This window comes from Rutilus rutilus (assembly GCF_951802725.1).
Source record: "Rutilus rutilus genome assembly, chromosome: 25".
NCBI lineage: Eukaryota > Metazoa > Chordata > Actinopteri > Cypriniformes > Leuciscidae > Rutilus > Rutilus rutilus.
In genome coordinates this window covers 11,643,832-11,660,008 of record NC_140229.1, presented here as the reverse complement: position 1 = coordinate 11,660,008, position 16,177 = coordinate 11,643,832, and the positions used below count along the sequence as shown (strand labels likewise).

Below are 16,177 nucleotides of genomic sequence, written 5' to 3'. Positions count from 1 at the left end.
TAAGTGGGTGGACAAGTACACAAAATTATAAATACATGTACTTCATTCAATACCAAAAAGTATACATAAAAATTGTTTAATATAGTTAAAATGGCCTATTTTATTCAAGATTTGTCAGTTGTATTTATGCTTATTAGAGTATCACGATCAGTGTAGCAAACAGCTAACAAATTAAAAAAATAAAAATAAATTCAAGTACACTTAGCCCAAGCAACACTGTTATGACAAATGGAAATGCTGCCTATGTACAGCATCCTAAAATAAATTATATGAGTCCATTTCAGTTAAGATGCTGTCTATGTAGGTTGTGGGAAAGAGTCGATATGTCAAGTAGATGCTAACTGCAAATACAAATATAACCCATATTTAAGGTGACAATATAATTTTTTGGTGCAACAAATATTTTGTTTCAACCCTTTACACAAAAATATACAGTACAATTCAAAAGTTTGGAGTCGGTAAGATGTTTTAATGTTTTTGGAGGAAGTCTCTTATTCTTACTGTATCTTAAAATACAGTAAAACACTAACTGTAATCATGCGAAATTGTATTACAAATTAAAATAACTGTTTTCTATTTAAATATATATTTTAAAATGTAATTTATTCCTGTGATGTCAAAGCTGAATTTTCATAATTCATTACTGCACTCTCCAGTGTCACATGATCCTTCTGTAATCATTCTAATATGGTGATTTGATGCTCAAGAAACCAATGTTGAAACTAGAGATGCTTTTGATCAATTACCAATCATCCTCACTGTATAAAAGTATTAATTTCTTTAAAAAAATGTATGACATAACACTTTCAAATGGTAGTATATGCAAATAACAATAGATAGAAATCAATACGCAACAGTCTAATCCATAAAACAATTTAAAAAACAAACCATGCTGAACAGTTTAATCAGATGAATCCATCAGTTTGAGATTGTTTTCATAGAGTGTCTCTGTGAATCTTAAAATCTTCCCATTGTGGGAATTTTCATCTGTCAGTTCAATTTAAGAGTGTCTATCATCTGAGTTAGCATAGGTGTAACTCAATGTGCAAAAAGAAAAAGGAAATACGAAGACATATTGGTGAGTGGTGGGGAGGGGCGAGGGGCATTACATTTTTACCACAAGGCCGAGGGGAGAAGTCAGGCAGAAATTGCTTACGACAGTGAGAGATGTAGTAAAGCTTTACTCTTTCTCTCTCTCCATGACAGCGATCTAATAGTGCTGGCAGCTCAGGGGCACCAATGACACGTCTGAGGATTTGACTCATCGGTTATGCACACACACACACACACACACACACACACACACACACACACACACACACACACACACACACAATGACCCCGAATGTCTGCTCACTTGTGATGTGTCTGTTTCAGTTTTAATCTCATTTTTATGTGGAGAAAAGCATAATGCACATAGCATAAATTAAACAGGAGCTGACATAAACACTGATATTATTAGAAAAGACAGAAAATGCCTTGTCTGAGACTATACCCGTGTATTGAAGAGTAGCTTTATATCCTCAGGCAGTACAGGAGTGTGTTGAGTGTGTTATTTTGGTCACTTATGAAACTCTCCTAGAAGAAGGAGGAGGAGGAGGAGGTGAGCAAACAGAAGGTGTAGAAACACTTTCCTCTGTGACCTCTTCCTTGTTTGAGTGGATAACCTCATTGGTTAGACCTCTGCTGTGCTGGCTGTTCATTGGTGGAGAGAGAGGTAAGCAACCGGGCATCGACTGATTAATCACGGATGGCAGCTCTGGGCTCAGCGCTAAACACGCACTTAAAAATGTATGAGCAGAAAAGGAAATACGGAGATAAATATTTTGAGGATGCATTCACATCTTCTACTTATTTAAAGGAATAGTTCACCCTGTCATCATTTACACACCCTCATTCGAAACCTGTATGAATTTCTTCTGTGGAAAGAATATTTTGAAGAACGTGCTGGTTTCTCTTTTCCATGCAATAACAATGAATGGCAACTGAGGTTTTAAACTTTAAAAAAGAACATAAAAAGCACCATAAATGTATCGCAAAAGTGGTCAATATGACTCGTGTGTTATATTTCAAGTCTTCTAAAGTCATAAAATAGCATTACATGCTGAAAAAACTGAAATATAATTCATTAATCACTGACAAGTGGGCTCAAGTGGGCTTTTAACCACTACAATCAGTTCATTAAGTCAGTTTAATTTGAGAACCAAATCAGTCTGATTCATGAATGAATCTTTTGAGTCTGATCTTTTTAATGAATCAGTTGATTCAGCTCACAGTTCACAAAATAAGTCACCATGAAATCAAAATTGACTGTTTTTTAATGGAATATTGCAATGTTTATTAAAAATGATTTATCTGTGCATATCTTCCGTTAAATGCTGGTTTAACACATTTTGTGAACTGTGAACTGAATCAACCGATAAATTGAAGAAATTAGACTCAAAAGAATTGCGTCATGAATCAGACATCACTTCTCTCATGAACGACTTCATTTTAGTCTGTTCCACTATTGTTACTGGTAACTAAAACTATTAAAATCATTTTTAATTACTGAAAGTAAGTGTCAATAAATATTAGATGATTAAACTTAAAAAACTTGGCAACTAATTGAAATAAAGAAAATCAAGCTAAAGTACTAAATGGCAACGACACTGAAATAAAAATAAATTAAAGCTAAATAGGAATATAAAAAGAAAAATCAATTAAGATGACAAAAGCGCAACAAAAATACTAAAATAAAAACGGATTCAAAATCTGAATACTAGTATAATTCTAAAAACAACACTGAACTGTTCCTTGCACAAAACTATTGTGTGGTTTTAGAGGGCTTTAGAAATATAGCGCACAAGTCATATGGACTGCTTTTAGTCATTTTGGAGCTTGACAGCACCATCTTTATTCACTTTTACCAAACTAAATATAGTTAGTGGCCCATGATATTCTTCCAAAAATTCTCCCTTAGTGTTCAATGAAGAAAAAAGCTATTAGCTTTTCTCTGCCTAACAGGCTCACTCATTCTTTTCCTCGTTTCTCTTTTCCTCACTCCCTTGGCACAGTCGAGAGCAGGCACTTTCTGGCGAATCTCCCGGTATAATGGCACCTATTCACAGCGCTCTCCCTTTCTCCCACACACTCGTACGCTACCATCTGTGCAAACCCCAGTCTCCGTGCCCCTTGTGCTCTTCCATCATGCCGGGTAATCGTGGACTAAAGGGGGCCAATGAAGGCATCAGACCAGAGAGGACAGGGCAAACACCAGTGCCAAAGATGTCCATCTGAACAAAGCATGCAACATTTCACAAGCCAAATAAACAAAAACTCAACACAAAAGCCTAAATCCTCACTGATAAACGAGGCTGCTACTTAAATTCACACAATTTTTTGGCACTAGCTGTCCGCGTTCAGTCCACTGTACTGAATATCAAGGGCACATTTAATGCATTACAAACATTGCAGAGAGTACAGGGATGCTGAGAGTAGCACATAAAGATTGCTAGCCTCCGTACCTTTCTATATCCCAGAATGAGCTTTTAATTAAGGCATGAGTGATTGTTAATCATTCCCTGGCACAATCAATTAACACATCAGGTCTTTTCACAGCGGTGCCGTGACCTCAGGTGAAACTTGCAATCGCACTCACCCTTGAGGCCCTGAGGAATGGGTTTCATTAGGCTAGCATGCGCCAACACTAACGACAGCACACGTTCCCATTACGATCATAATTACAGGTTTTATCGCCTTGCACAACTCTCGCATAAGCGGCTGGGTCACCCCGAAACTGTCCACGGAACAAGTATTAAAATCGATCCGCTAATTAAGCCTGCCTGTTTGCTGTAAACTCAATTGCGCGTTTTATGCCCCCGCCATTGATCGGATAGCGGTAATGACATTTTACAGCGATCATCTGTGTGTCAATCAGGCGTGTCTGAAAATGTGGCACGGTGTGTGATGTGTGTCTGGAAATCCGTTTGTCAGGAATATCATCGATTGCATATGTTGTCTCTGAGGAAAAAGAGCCGCCTGTGACGGGACGTGCTAAAGAGGGCTCGATTTGAAATAACCATATGTTAATACCCACCGGGTATTAGCATTTTGGAGAATAAAAGCTGTATAAGCTGAAAAACAGACCCTTGTGTGCTCACTTAAACACTATCTTGACTGAAGTACCTGCAAGGCTGTGATTTGTAAAGTGCCATTTTCCATTAGGCTAATGCGCTCGTCGTTGCCCAGGATTCTCTGCCCATCACGCTCCCATTGGATGCTCGGAAGAGGGTTGCCCATCACGTGGCACTGCAATTGGGCTGTGGTGCCTGGAGCAAGCGTCTGGTTGGCTGGGCCTTGGCGGATGATGGGGGGGATCCGATCGGATGGGCCTAGGGTTAAGAGAATGAGAGAGGCGTGGGCCACAAGAGCCAAATTTGCATGTAACCACCATATCACCCACCTTGTTCAACTGATACTCAAGAGATTGTTGAAAAAGACAAACTATGAATTATGCTAATAGAGATTCTGAGAGTGGCATGATGGTAAAATACAATATCATAACATGAAGTAAATACAACAAACAAAAACAGTAACAGGTTTAATTCATCTGTGCATTGATGCATTCAGAAAAGAAGACGACACAGAAATTGACTGAATTTGTTTAACTGGCCATTTGTTTCAAACACTTTCCAAACTATAGCCCGCCAAACTGAAAAGATCAGTAATTCATTTGAATTTAATTAGATCAATGGCACAGGCCTCTTGGTATCATTTTATCAAGTCGTAGTACAGCTATAAACTCTTTTCGAAATGAATGTATAATGTTATTGCCCCACGGAAATGAGCCAAATGCACCTTTAGCAGGCTGAACTGCGTTATAATAAAATTATTCTGTCAATTTAGGATTGCTGTACAACATTTATGTGTCAAATGGTAAAGATGGATCTATTCTAAGACTGCATGCTTTTAAATACAACACATTTTTCTCTCCCAAGAAGAGTTTTTATGAAATCATCAGTAGTGGTGTTTGGACTTATGCTACGCTCCATTCCAAGCTGGATGTGGGAAAATATAATTTACACTACTGTAAGTTTGGAGTCAGCACATTTTTGTTGTTGTTGTTATTTTGACAGTAATTAATACTTTTATTCTGCAATGATGCATTAAATTGATCAAAAATGACAGTAAAGATATTTATAATGTTGCAAAAGATTGCAATTTCAAATTTGCTATTTACAAAAGAATCCTGGAAAACATTTATTAAGGTTTCCCAAAAAAAAATTTCATAAATGTAAGCAACTGTTTTTAACATTGATGGTTATGAAATGATTTCTGAAGGATCATGTGACACTGAAGACAGAAATAATGGCTGCTGAAAATTCAGCTAGGAATAAATTACATTTTAAAAAACTTTAGAAAACATAATTTTTTTTTTTCATTTCTGTTTTTACTGTATTTTTGATCAAATAAATGCAGCCTTGGTGAGCATAACAGTCTTCTTTAAAAAAAATAAAAAAAAATAAAGTCACCATGAATTTACTATTTTTTTTACAGAATGTTGCAGTGTTTATTATAAATGATTTATCACTGCACAGCATAATATATATATATTTTTTTCATAACCTCTCATAATCTTTAAATTAAAAACGTTAACCTCACCTCACCCTTGAAACGACGTCTGATCACTCTCGGTGGAGAGTGTGACTAAATATCCTCCACAACTGACTGCATGGCATTCAGATCTGCATCCATTTAGTTAACAACACCCAACTTCCAACGATCCAATAAATTCCCGATGACAAAAACAAATCATTTTTTTTCTCATTCCAAAAGCTGTTTCACTCTGATATGTACGCCAAAATAGGGAAGAAATTTTTTCCGCACCTTCCGTTTCATCACGACACTCTAGAATAATTGCACTCGCCTCTGTTCTTCTACAATTTCCTCTTCTATTTCTTCACGTTTAGGTGCATCTCCCTCTATAGACCAATGTGATGGTCTAACACGAACGCGTTTCCATGAATAATTTATTATTTGTTTGACAAGAGCTGAAAAAACCCACTGTCTACTGACCGAGGAGAAAAGTCCATAGACACATAATTGACAATTCAGTTACTTTAGTATTCTCATTTGCAAAAAACAAGAACATGGGAAAGGCAGCCTGCATCTCTGACATTTTCCCTCTGCTACGGTAACGATAAGCAAAAGACCATAAGGTCAGAAAGGAAGATGAGAGCTGTATTGCTCAAACAAACTGCGCTGTATTCCTACTTGATGTGAAATTCATAGCCACGAGTTTCATATAAAAACTATGTCCTTGGGTGCAGTGACCCTACGTGAACATAAATATGTCCTTCCATACATCATTTCATTATGTATCAGGTTAGAAACTTACATCAAACATCAGTCAGATGATATCAACATGCCAGGGTCAGAGGGGTTTCTGGGAAATACGATTACATTTCATAAGCCTGTTTTGTTTTCTTTAGCAAACCTACAGCACCCTGCGAAAACATTGGACTGTTGGCGAAGTTTTTCGTGCGATGTGCTGAGACGCAGTTTGGTACAGGCGCACACATGTGGAGTACACATAAACAGTTTATCCTGTTACTGGGGAGCATGACGGAGGCGGCATATGTTCCTGGGGTTATTTGCATAGCGCGATTGCGCCCTGTCCTTTCTGATTACGTCTCCAGTGCTTCCTGCTGTTCTCTCATTTGCGGATTGCAGAAATTTTAATTTGAGGAGGCTTTGAAGACTTTTGAATTTATTTTGGTTGAGAGCAAAAAGGCTCCAGCGGGGTGAAGCGGCAATTTGTTCAAACGGCAAAAAAAAAAATATTACACAAATCTTTGTGATAAGGCCTCACATAAGCAATTCAATTAAATGTACAGTTCTGGACCTTTCATGTAGTTAGATTGATATTAAAATATCAATGCAAGCTGACTGCCAGTGTTTGATGGAGCTGGTGGGGGTGTATAAAAGGGCAACTGTATATGTGTGTGTGCGTCTGTCCAAAGCTAGTTTAAAGTATTCACTTACTGCTTTCCACCTCCAGCAGGGCTTTGGTCAAGATGCTACCTGCCACACTGATGGCCTGGCAGATGTAGTACCCAGAATCCTCACTGTGCACATCTGTAATAGTCAGCTCTCCACTTAACGACACGGAAAAACGTCCTGCTTGTGAAGGTGGCTGACTGGGAAACAGCAGGACCTGTTCAGACCGACAAATATTGTTAAACAACATAAAAAAAACAGACTAAACAGGATAAATCACATTTAAATGAATGCTTTTTAGCTCAAACCGATATATATATTATGTTTTTTTATTATAAATACAAAAAGCTCAATCTAGGCTGTGCACAACCGTGATTTTACCATTTTCAACACCCTCGACCATAGTAAACTCACTTTAACATGCAGCCTCTTGCGGCATATTGCTTTATCAGATCATTTATGTTGCGTTACTGCTCGTGACTGTTTGTACAACAAATTATAAATGTATTAAAAAGGATATGAGACAGTCAGTCTGCTGATATAATTTATGACTCATCACAATCACTTAAGATTTAAGAGCTTGGATGAAATGGCTGATTTGCATTTACATTAATAGAACATCACTGTGCATTCAATGCGATACTTGCGCATAAATTTAGTTGACCGCTGAGCTTCACATCCACACATGGGCCGAACAATAGCTGCATTATCTCAGCTGGTGTTTTAGAGAGGGAGGTCAGGAAGAATGCCAGATGCACAAAAGACAAGGCCGAAGGATCTTAAGGAGTCTTCCTCTTGCATGAGGTTTCAACACTGACAGCTGCCCTATTGTTCCCACTTGGCAGTGTGTGTGTCACTGTTTCATTTCTGGGGATAATCCGGTGACCCCCTCACCCTGGCCCTCTGGCTCTGACCGGACTCACCCTCATCCTCAGTTCTGTTCTAGATCTACTGACCTCAAAGATCGGCCACACATATACACAGAAAAAACAAAGAATAGATGAGAGATTAACTGGAGAAGAGTTCATGGCCCGCTGTACAGCGGATATATGATCACCTCTGGCCTATGACACACTCTGCTCGATGAAGAAAACAAGGATGAACGGATGTAAGAAAGGAAGGTGAGAGGGATGTGGGAACCTGCTTCCTTCCTCCAAGTGCTTCAGAACAACTACAGGCTTATAATTTCATTTCTTCTGCTGAGCTTTATTAATAGAGACATGAGCATGCTATCTAGCTGGGCCCAAGGACACGTTCTATCCTCCCGTGACCCAATGAGGAGACACAAACGTGAACAAGCTCCTGCAGAAATCCCAGAGTTCCTTCTAACCCGGTGAGTCGAGTTATATGTCACTAGTATCCAAAATGGCTGCAAGGCTGTCTATTTCTTTCTCTTTGTCTCTCTGAATCTGAAAGCACTTGTAAAACAAAAAAACGATGTAATTCTTCTGGGTTTTTATAATATTACACTAATACATATTAAAGGAATAGTTCACTTAAGAATGAAAATTCTGTCACCAGTTATTTTCCCCTTAAGTTGTTTCAAACTGGTATGAATTTCTTTCTTCTGCTGAACACAAAGGAAGATATTTTGAAGAACGTCAGTAACCAGACAGTTGATGTACCCCATTGACTTCTATAGTAGGCAAAAAAAAATACTATGGAAGTCAATGGGGTCCATCAACTGTTTAGTTACCAACATTCTTAAAAATATCTTCTCTTGTGTTCAGCTGAAGAAAGAAATGCATACAGGTTAGAAACAACTTGAGGGTGAGTAAACGATGACAGAATTTTCATTAAGTGAACTATTCTTTTAAATCACATAAAAATCATGAAAACTGAATGTAAAATGTCCAGGTCATATTTCATCCAAAAATGTTACCCCTCCCCCGTCCAAAACACCCCCCCCCCCCCCCCCCCCATTTTATGAGAGCACACACACAGAATTGTGTTCAGAGAGCTCCTATCAAATATAGATATCAGATCATGTCAAACATATGACTATAAGTGACAATGCACATATGAGTCAAAGACAGTTTTCATAGCAAAAGTGCTTCTACTCGTCCTCCAGGTGAGATCAGATGGATAATGAAAAATAAATCCATCAGATTCCAAGCCTATATGGGCACTAGACTTGTCTTCCTACTCACAATATTAGAGGTGTCACTCACAGATCTACAGTGTGCATGATACCATAACGAGTGACCTCAAAAAATATTTGGACACTCATGAATACATGAATGTGGTTGCATTAAAACAATCACTTTTATGAGGCACTTCTGCAATGAACTGATATCATGATGATTTTCAATGGGTGTATAGAATAAGTTCTCCTTAAGGGGAGACACGGCAGGCAAAAACATCGTTTTTTTTCACTGGTCAATTTTGAGATTTTGGGCTATTTGTCTTCAATAACATGTCTTCTTTCAGACTTGTGGTGAAAAAAGTACACATATAGGTCTTTATTTTACTACACTTTGTCTATTTGCGTCTGTAGATTAGATTTCCCCCTGTCATCACATAAACCTTGGAAAGCTCTCTCTCTCCTGTACAATGTTGTCGGATCCAAATATGGTCATTTCCTTTTTAATCAGCAACCAATCGTGAAAGTACAATGGGGCATTTAACTCTAAAAGCGAAATCTCATTGGATGATGTCAATTGCTGACAACGTGATTCGTTCAGATGCATCACCTGACATGCTCTGACATTTCCAGAGTGTGTTTTTGACTGTTTTTGACTGGGGTTCTGTTCAGTTGAAGGCCATAAATGCTGTGTTACAAGTTTTGATGTGTTTTAGGTGGTTTGTATTGTTGATTGCTAATGATTTGATAAGATATTTAGTCTGTAAAATATAGTTGTAGAAGTCTATAAATAGTTGTTTCCACTAAAAAAGTATGAATTTTTACAATATAAATCTTTAAATGCCGTTTTCTCAAAAAAATGTTTACTCATACTCTGAGCCAGAAATCGAGAGGCGGTATTAACATTAAGTGACATGGCATCTGACGCACAGAAGCCAATGGCACATGTCACTATGCGCATTGGCACATCCGGTGGCACATCCGGTCTTCATTGGCATGTGCCAGTGGATAGTGGCATGTGTCACTGACATTATTGGCATGTGCCACTGACATCGCGACACACGGACACTGACATGACACCTCACTGACACCGAGTCGCGGAACATGTCACGTGTTGCGACACCTCCAGTAGTGACTGACAGATTAATCGAACACCTATAGCAATAGCCTAATTTTGTGATATTTAAAATATCAATTAAACGAATTAAAGTGCATTAATATTTGAATAAACGTGTTATTTGTGTCACACGTCTGTATTTGATTGGTATGTGTCACTGAATGTTTTGTAATACGAGTGCTACTTTATGTTGTTTATCTCGCAAAGTCACAAACTGCCCATTCTAGGAAAGACACGAAATAAATCTATCATGGCCCATGGGTCACTACGAATAACGCATTAACAGTCGCGTCCGTTACTGTAAACCTTTATTTTTGCGTGATGCTGCACAGACGCACGCCAGTGTCAGTATAAGTGAGTGTAACACTGGCCAGCGCAAGATTCTCATCTGTGGCTTAAATATTTCAAGTCCTTCCAAAAAGTGTAAAAAAAAATAATTATTAAAAATCATATGTTTGTTAGGCTATGTATCAAACTAAGTGCAAAAAAAGTGCTCAGTGCAACAAACGTTCGGTCGCGCAGGACCTTCCTCAGTAGCCTACCTTTAATATTTAAAAAATAATTTTATGGAATTATTAAATAAATAAAATACATTTTTGTTCTACAAATTAACGATGTGCATATGGTACACAATCTACATTATACTCCGGCAGACAGCTGCAAGTGTCACTACTGGAGGTGCCACAACATAAAGAGACATGTCAGTTTTATTGACACAGGCCAACTGGCATGTGCCAGTGGATATTGGCATGTGTCACTAAAACGTGAGATGTGCCAATGGATTGCGTCATATGCCACTTGCATAACAATTTGCTTTATGCTTTCAAAAAATATGATTTATAACATCGCTTGTGTAGCCTACAACATACATAATTCGATACAATTATTTTGAAATATTAAAGCCACAGATGAGAATCTTGCGCTGGCCAGTGTTACACTCACTTATAACCTACTGACACCTACTGGCGTGCGTCTGTGCAGCATCACGCAAAAATAAAGGTTTACAGTAACGGACGCGACTGTTAATACGTTATTCGTAGTGACCCATGATAGATTTATTTCGTGTCTTTCCTAGAATGGGCAGTTTGTGACTTTCCGAGATAAACAACATAAAGTAGCACTCGTAGCCTATTACAAAACATTCAGTGACACATACCAATCAAATACAGACGTGACACAAATAACACGTTTATTCAAATATTAATGCACTTTAATTCGTTTAATTGATATTTTAAATATCACAAAATTAGGCTATTGCTATAGGTGTTCGATTAATCTGTCAGTCACTACTGGAGGTGTCGCAACACGGTGATATGTTCCGCGACTCGGTGTCAGTGAGGTGTCATGTCAGTGTCCGTGTGTCGCGATGTCAGTGGCACATGCCAATAAGGTCAGTGACACATGCCACTATCCACTGGCACATGCCAATGAAGACCGGATGTGCCACCGGATGTGCCAATGCGCATAGTGACATGTGCCATTGGCTTCTGTGCGTCAGATGCCATGTCACTTAATGTTAAAACTGCTACTGCAGAAATCTCCACTTCAGCAGCACTTACATACACCAAACTTTCCAGTTGTATTCCTATCTATATTCTTCAGGTTTTTACAGAGGGGTTTGTCCATATATCATTCAGATTCTGATTTATACAACATTTTATACCTAAAACCAGGGCGAAAATGTATTTTTTATGGCTGTTGACAGTTTTTTTCCTGATTAATGGAGTGATAAAAAGAGATATCCAAAATCCCCTCTGTAAAACCTTTGACTCTAATATGTCAACAAAATGAAACAAGAATTTTGAATCTGGCTTTATCCAATGTTCAGATTTCTCTTCTGGAAATATATTCAAATTAGTGCATATTTAATGAGATAGCAACCTAATTTGCATATTTAAACATAAATATTCTAAAAACTTGTAATTCAAAACATATTTGTCTTAATGTAAGTAATCAACTGGGGAAGTTTCATGCTGATATCTGTTAGGTTTTTTTCCCCCTATTCACCTGGGGTGTCTCCCCTTCAGGTCAAATTTGATAACCAGAAAGTGTCAAAATATGTGAAACATTTAATCATCATTTAATCACATTTGCTTATCCATTCAAATCCGTTCAACAGCAAGACTTTTAATAGCTTTTATGTTTTTCTGAGCACAGTTGACCCAAACCCATCAGTCATTAGACAGATTACAGTCTAAGAGACTTGTTTCGTTTGTGTCTTTTTGTCTTAAAATCCTTCCAAAACAATGCTACATTTTTCTTCAAAAATCCTGTTCACTAGTTAAGAGTTTGGCCTTCCTTTAAGGAAGTACAATGAAAGTATTCGGCAGATACCTTGATATGTTTTGACACTGACTGTAAGGGTTCCCCGGCGTGCATGTGTGTACTGTTGTCTCTTACCTGACTGCCTTCTTTCTGCCAGAACACAGCAGGAGGGGGATTTCCCTTCGTACCACAAAGAAAGGTGACAGTACGGCCTTGGGCAGAGATCTGATCCCGGGGACGCACCACGATCTGAGGAGGAACTGAAAGGAGAAAAGAAACTTATGAAGCTGTACAGCCCCACAGAGAACAAATCGAGATCCTATAGAGTCTATAGGAGCTTCTAGAACATTCTGCTGTCTATATAACTTCTCCAAGTTGAGACTATCCTAGAGTTACACCGTCTGGCAGTTTTGTTTAGTCTATACTTGAGTTGCCCAAGGAGATGAACTGTGAGTGTTAGTACTGCATGCCGGTGGTACACAGTTAAGCTGTCATAGCTGATATTGTACATAGTGCCACATTCTGGTACCAGTGTTGCAAAAGAAGATAAAGTTAGTGTAGAGTTTCTTTACCATGTAAACAGCACTCTGAGCTATAAAGTCTGTTTAAAGTCAAAAGTCATACTATATATAGCTATAAATATATGTAACACAAAACCAACACTGACACCTTTACCCATAAACAATTTGGGGTTTGCTCTGAAAATCATGAAACTAATCCACATCACTTAAGTCATAATACAGGGCTGTTTTGACACAAACCAGGGTTTCTGAAAACTCAAGTAGGGCTATAACCAAATGCATATAATGTCTGAAGGCAGAGGTTTCAGGGTTGGTCTTTCTGAACAGAAAGAGATGGATATAAAGAGCTTAATTATTATGGAAGTCTTTTCTCCTCTGTGCCCGCAAAGGTACTTTAAAGTACATGATAGCACATCTGATGCAGTGCTGAAGAGCCCTTATCTTGTGGGGGATGTGTGGGCGTATCAAGAGCAAATATACATTTATATATAAAGTAATCTGGCTCTTTCGCCTAATGTACATTTTCTGTCCACTAATGAGGGTCTGGATATAAACGAGGACCTCTCAAACTCCCAAGAGCATCATTGGTTGGCCAATGGGTTCGTCTCATCTATCTCTCTGCGGATCCATTCTTCCATCTCGTTCACTTTCTCTCTCTCAATCTCTTTGATGAGACCTTGTTGGTTTTCTTTCTGCCGCGGCTGCTTGGTTCTTGCCCTTAGTGTGAGTTTGATCAATGGTTGTTCGTGATGGATGCTAATCTGCTGGTCTTATCTGCCCTGCAGCCATCTTTCTACCTAGCAACATCACAAGGCCTTGAACAGTTTCTACCCAGACCAAACACAATGTTTTTAAGTTAATTTTCCTGTATATCAGGCTAAAATTGTGTCAAGTTAAACATGGTTCAACTTTTAAAAACATTGCTCGAGACCCTTGTATTTAGTTTCATTCCATATAGCTGTTTTCATATACAAGAATGTTGCTCATGTGAATGCTCTCAAGTAATGTGCCTGAACAGGGTCAGATGAACACAAAAAAGATTAGTTGTACTCAAAAATATGTAGTTTACATCTTACATATACCTACAACATGTCTGTCTTTTTTTTTTTTATTATTAGGTTGTATTTTAAATTAAGATGGAAAGATGGATGGATGGATGGATGGATGCAGGGCTTGACATCAACTTTTTTGCTCACCAGTCACTGTGGCTAGTAGTTTTCCAAAGTTAGCCACTCAGCATTTTCACTGGCCACAATTTTGACCGATACCATGGGGAAAAACTGCCATATAGATATTTTTAATATTATCTCATAATTTGGCAGCTAGTATATCAGGCTTCTGTCACTAAGACCTGACACACAGATCCATTATACTGTTAAACATGTGTTTTCTTTCTCAACTGTTTACGTTCACTTAAAACATAAGTGACTGTGTTTAACCCTTTAGAACCGGCAGTGTCGTTACCGTAACTCTTCAACCGTTTGCACTATCAAAACCATTCAAATTGCCCCTGACAGTAGACAACATGCGCTTTTCGGCAATATACGGCTTATTATGGCAATTTCATGCTTTCCGTCTGCAAATGACAGCAGCGCGGGAAGGAAGGATTTGAACAGAGAGATACGAAGCGCGGCAGGTTAGAGTGTTTTGGATTGCATAAAATAATAAAAGAAACGAACAAATACATGGCGAAAAGAAGTGTTAGACAGCAGAAGAGGGGATCGGGATGATTTTTAATGAAACTTGGGAAGCGGATGGCTGTTACTCTTTCACGTATCTAAGCATGTAGTGCGTGCCTATGAATGCGTGCATTTGTATGTGTGCATGAAAAAAAGTGTCCTAAATGAAAACTGTGCAACCCAATGTCACAAAAAAGACTTGTATATATGTATTACAATTCATTTTTCAACTTTAAAGTGTTCATGATTTTTTCAGATTTTTCTAAATAAAAATCAGTAAATTTATTCTCGTTTTTTTTTTTTTTTTGTCTATTTAAATTCTATTTACAAACTCACCACACACAATAATGTTCAATAACTGTAATTTGTTGAAAGCTAATCTTTTTCTGAAAAAGATGACACCTTGCACATTAAGATAGCACATTGTTTTAGAATTGTACAGTCAAAAAATCTAAATATGTGAAAAACACCTATTTTAGCTTCAGGTTCAGTTCTAAAGGGTTAAGTGAATAATCACCAACACCGGCATTTCAACATTATTTTGTGTGTATTTGACTGTTTAACCCCAAAAAGCAATGAAAACAAACTCAATTTAATACTGAGAGGTGGCTTTATGTGCACACACTTTGGATGTGAGCACAAAATCTGCGTGAATGTCTAAAATTATGTACAATATGCACAATTCCAAACCGAAATTCAAGCCACGTAACAGCAACAATATTCATCCGGAACAAATGAAACGAGTCAGTGAGGCACTCGACAAAGTGGCAAGTAGAAGTGACTGCGTTACACGGCACTGCTGAAATCCAACCGGATTTGGTGGGTGCTAATGTCAAGCCCTGGATGAATGGATGGAAGAACAATAGACAGACAGATTTACAGACACAACGACAGAACGACAGGCAGACAGGCGGATATATGGATAGATGGATAGACAGAAAGATAGATAGATAAAGACAAGACTTTACAGACTGCAGTACAAGCGACTAGTATGAACTTTCATGTTTGCGGTTACCAGATGCCGAGAGTTTAAATACTCTCACTAAATACTTAATCTTTGCAATCTGGCAACCATGCGCACAAGCTCTTTCAACACTGCGGAAGAAGGGCCAATGATCTGAAAACACTGACAAACAATCAAGCTGGAGTTTAGCCATCTCCGCTGAGATATTCTGTTCAAATACAAATGTAATTCAGCAAGTCTGTGTTCCTTCACGAGCCGCATGCACTGTTTGCTGAGACTTGATCTGCAATCAAAGCTTCTCAGTGATGAACTTTAATAAATCCAAACATGGATCTCAACTATATTGTTTGCAATTGTGGTTAGTGAATAATTGCACTGTGTGACAATACAAAGTCTTTTTTGCTGTCCCATTAATGTAATTTGGAATTATTGGAATTTCACTTTTATCTTTTAGAGAACTTGTTTTACTAGTTTTCATAATGTAGAAAAAAAAAACAAGCATATGAGTTGACATTCTCTTGATTTGTGCTTATATGTGAAAGTGCAATAATTCTGCTGAAATGTAGA

At 38.0% G+C, this 16,177-nt stretch overlaps 1 protein-coding gene across 7 annotated transcripts in view; it reads right to left on the bottom strand.

The window, feature by feature from the left end:
- The window catches only part of robo3 (roundabout, axon guidance receptor, homolog 3), a gene marked incomplete at its 5' end in the record, with an annotated part of 151,677 nt that overhangs the window by 15,884 nt on the left and 119,616 nt on the right, over positions 1 to 16,177 (bottom strand). For all 7 annotated transcript variants that reach the window (XM_084399846.1, XM_084399847.1, XM_084399848.1 and 4 more), the window contains 3 exons: positions 4,168 to 4,373; positions 7,027 to 7,198; positions 12,582 to 12,706. In XM_084399846.1, the coding sequence (XP_084255972.1) occupies positions 4,168 to 4,373; positions 7,027 to 7,198; positions 12,582 to 12,706 (503 nt within the window). The remainder of the gene's footprint in view (positions 1 to 4,167; positions 4,374 to 7,026; positions 7,199 to 12,581; positions 12,707 to 16,177) is intronic.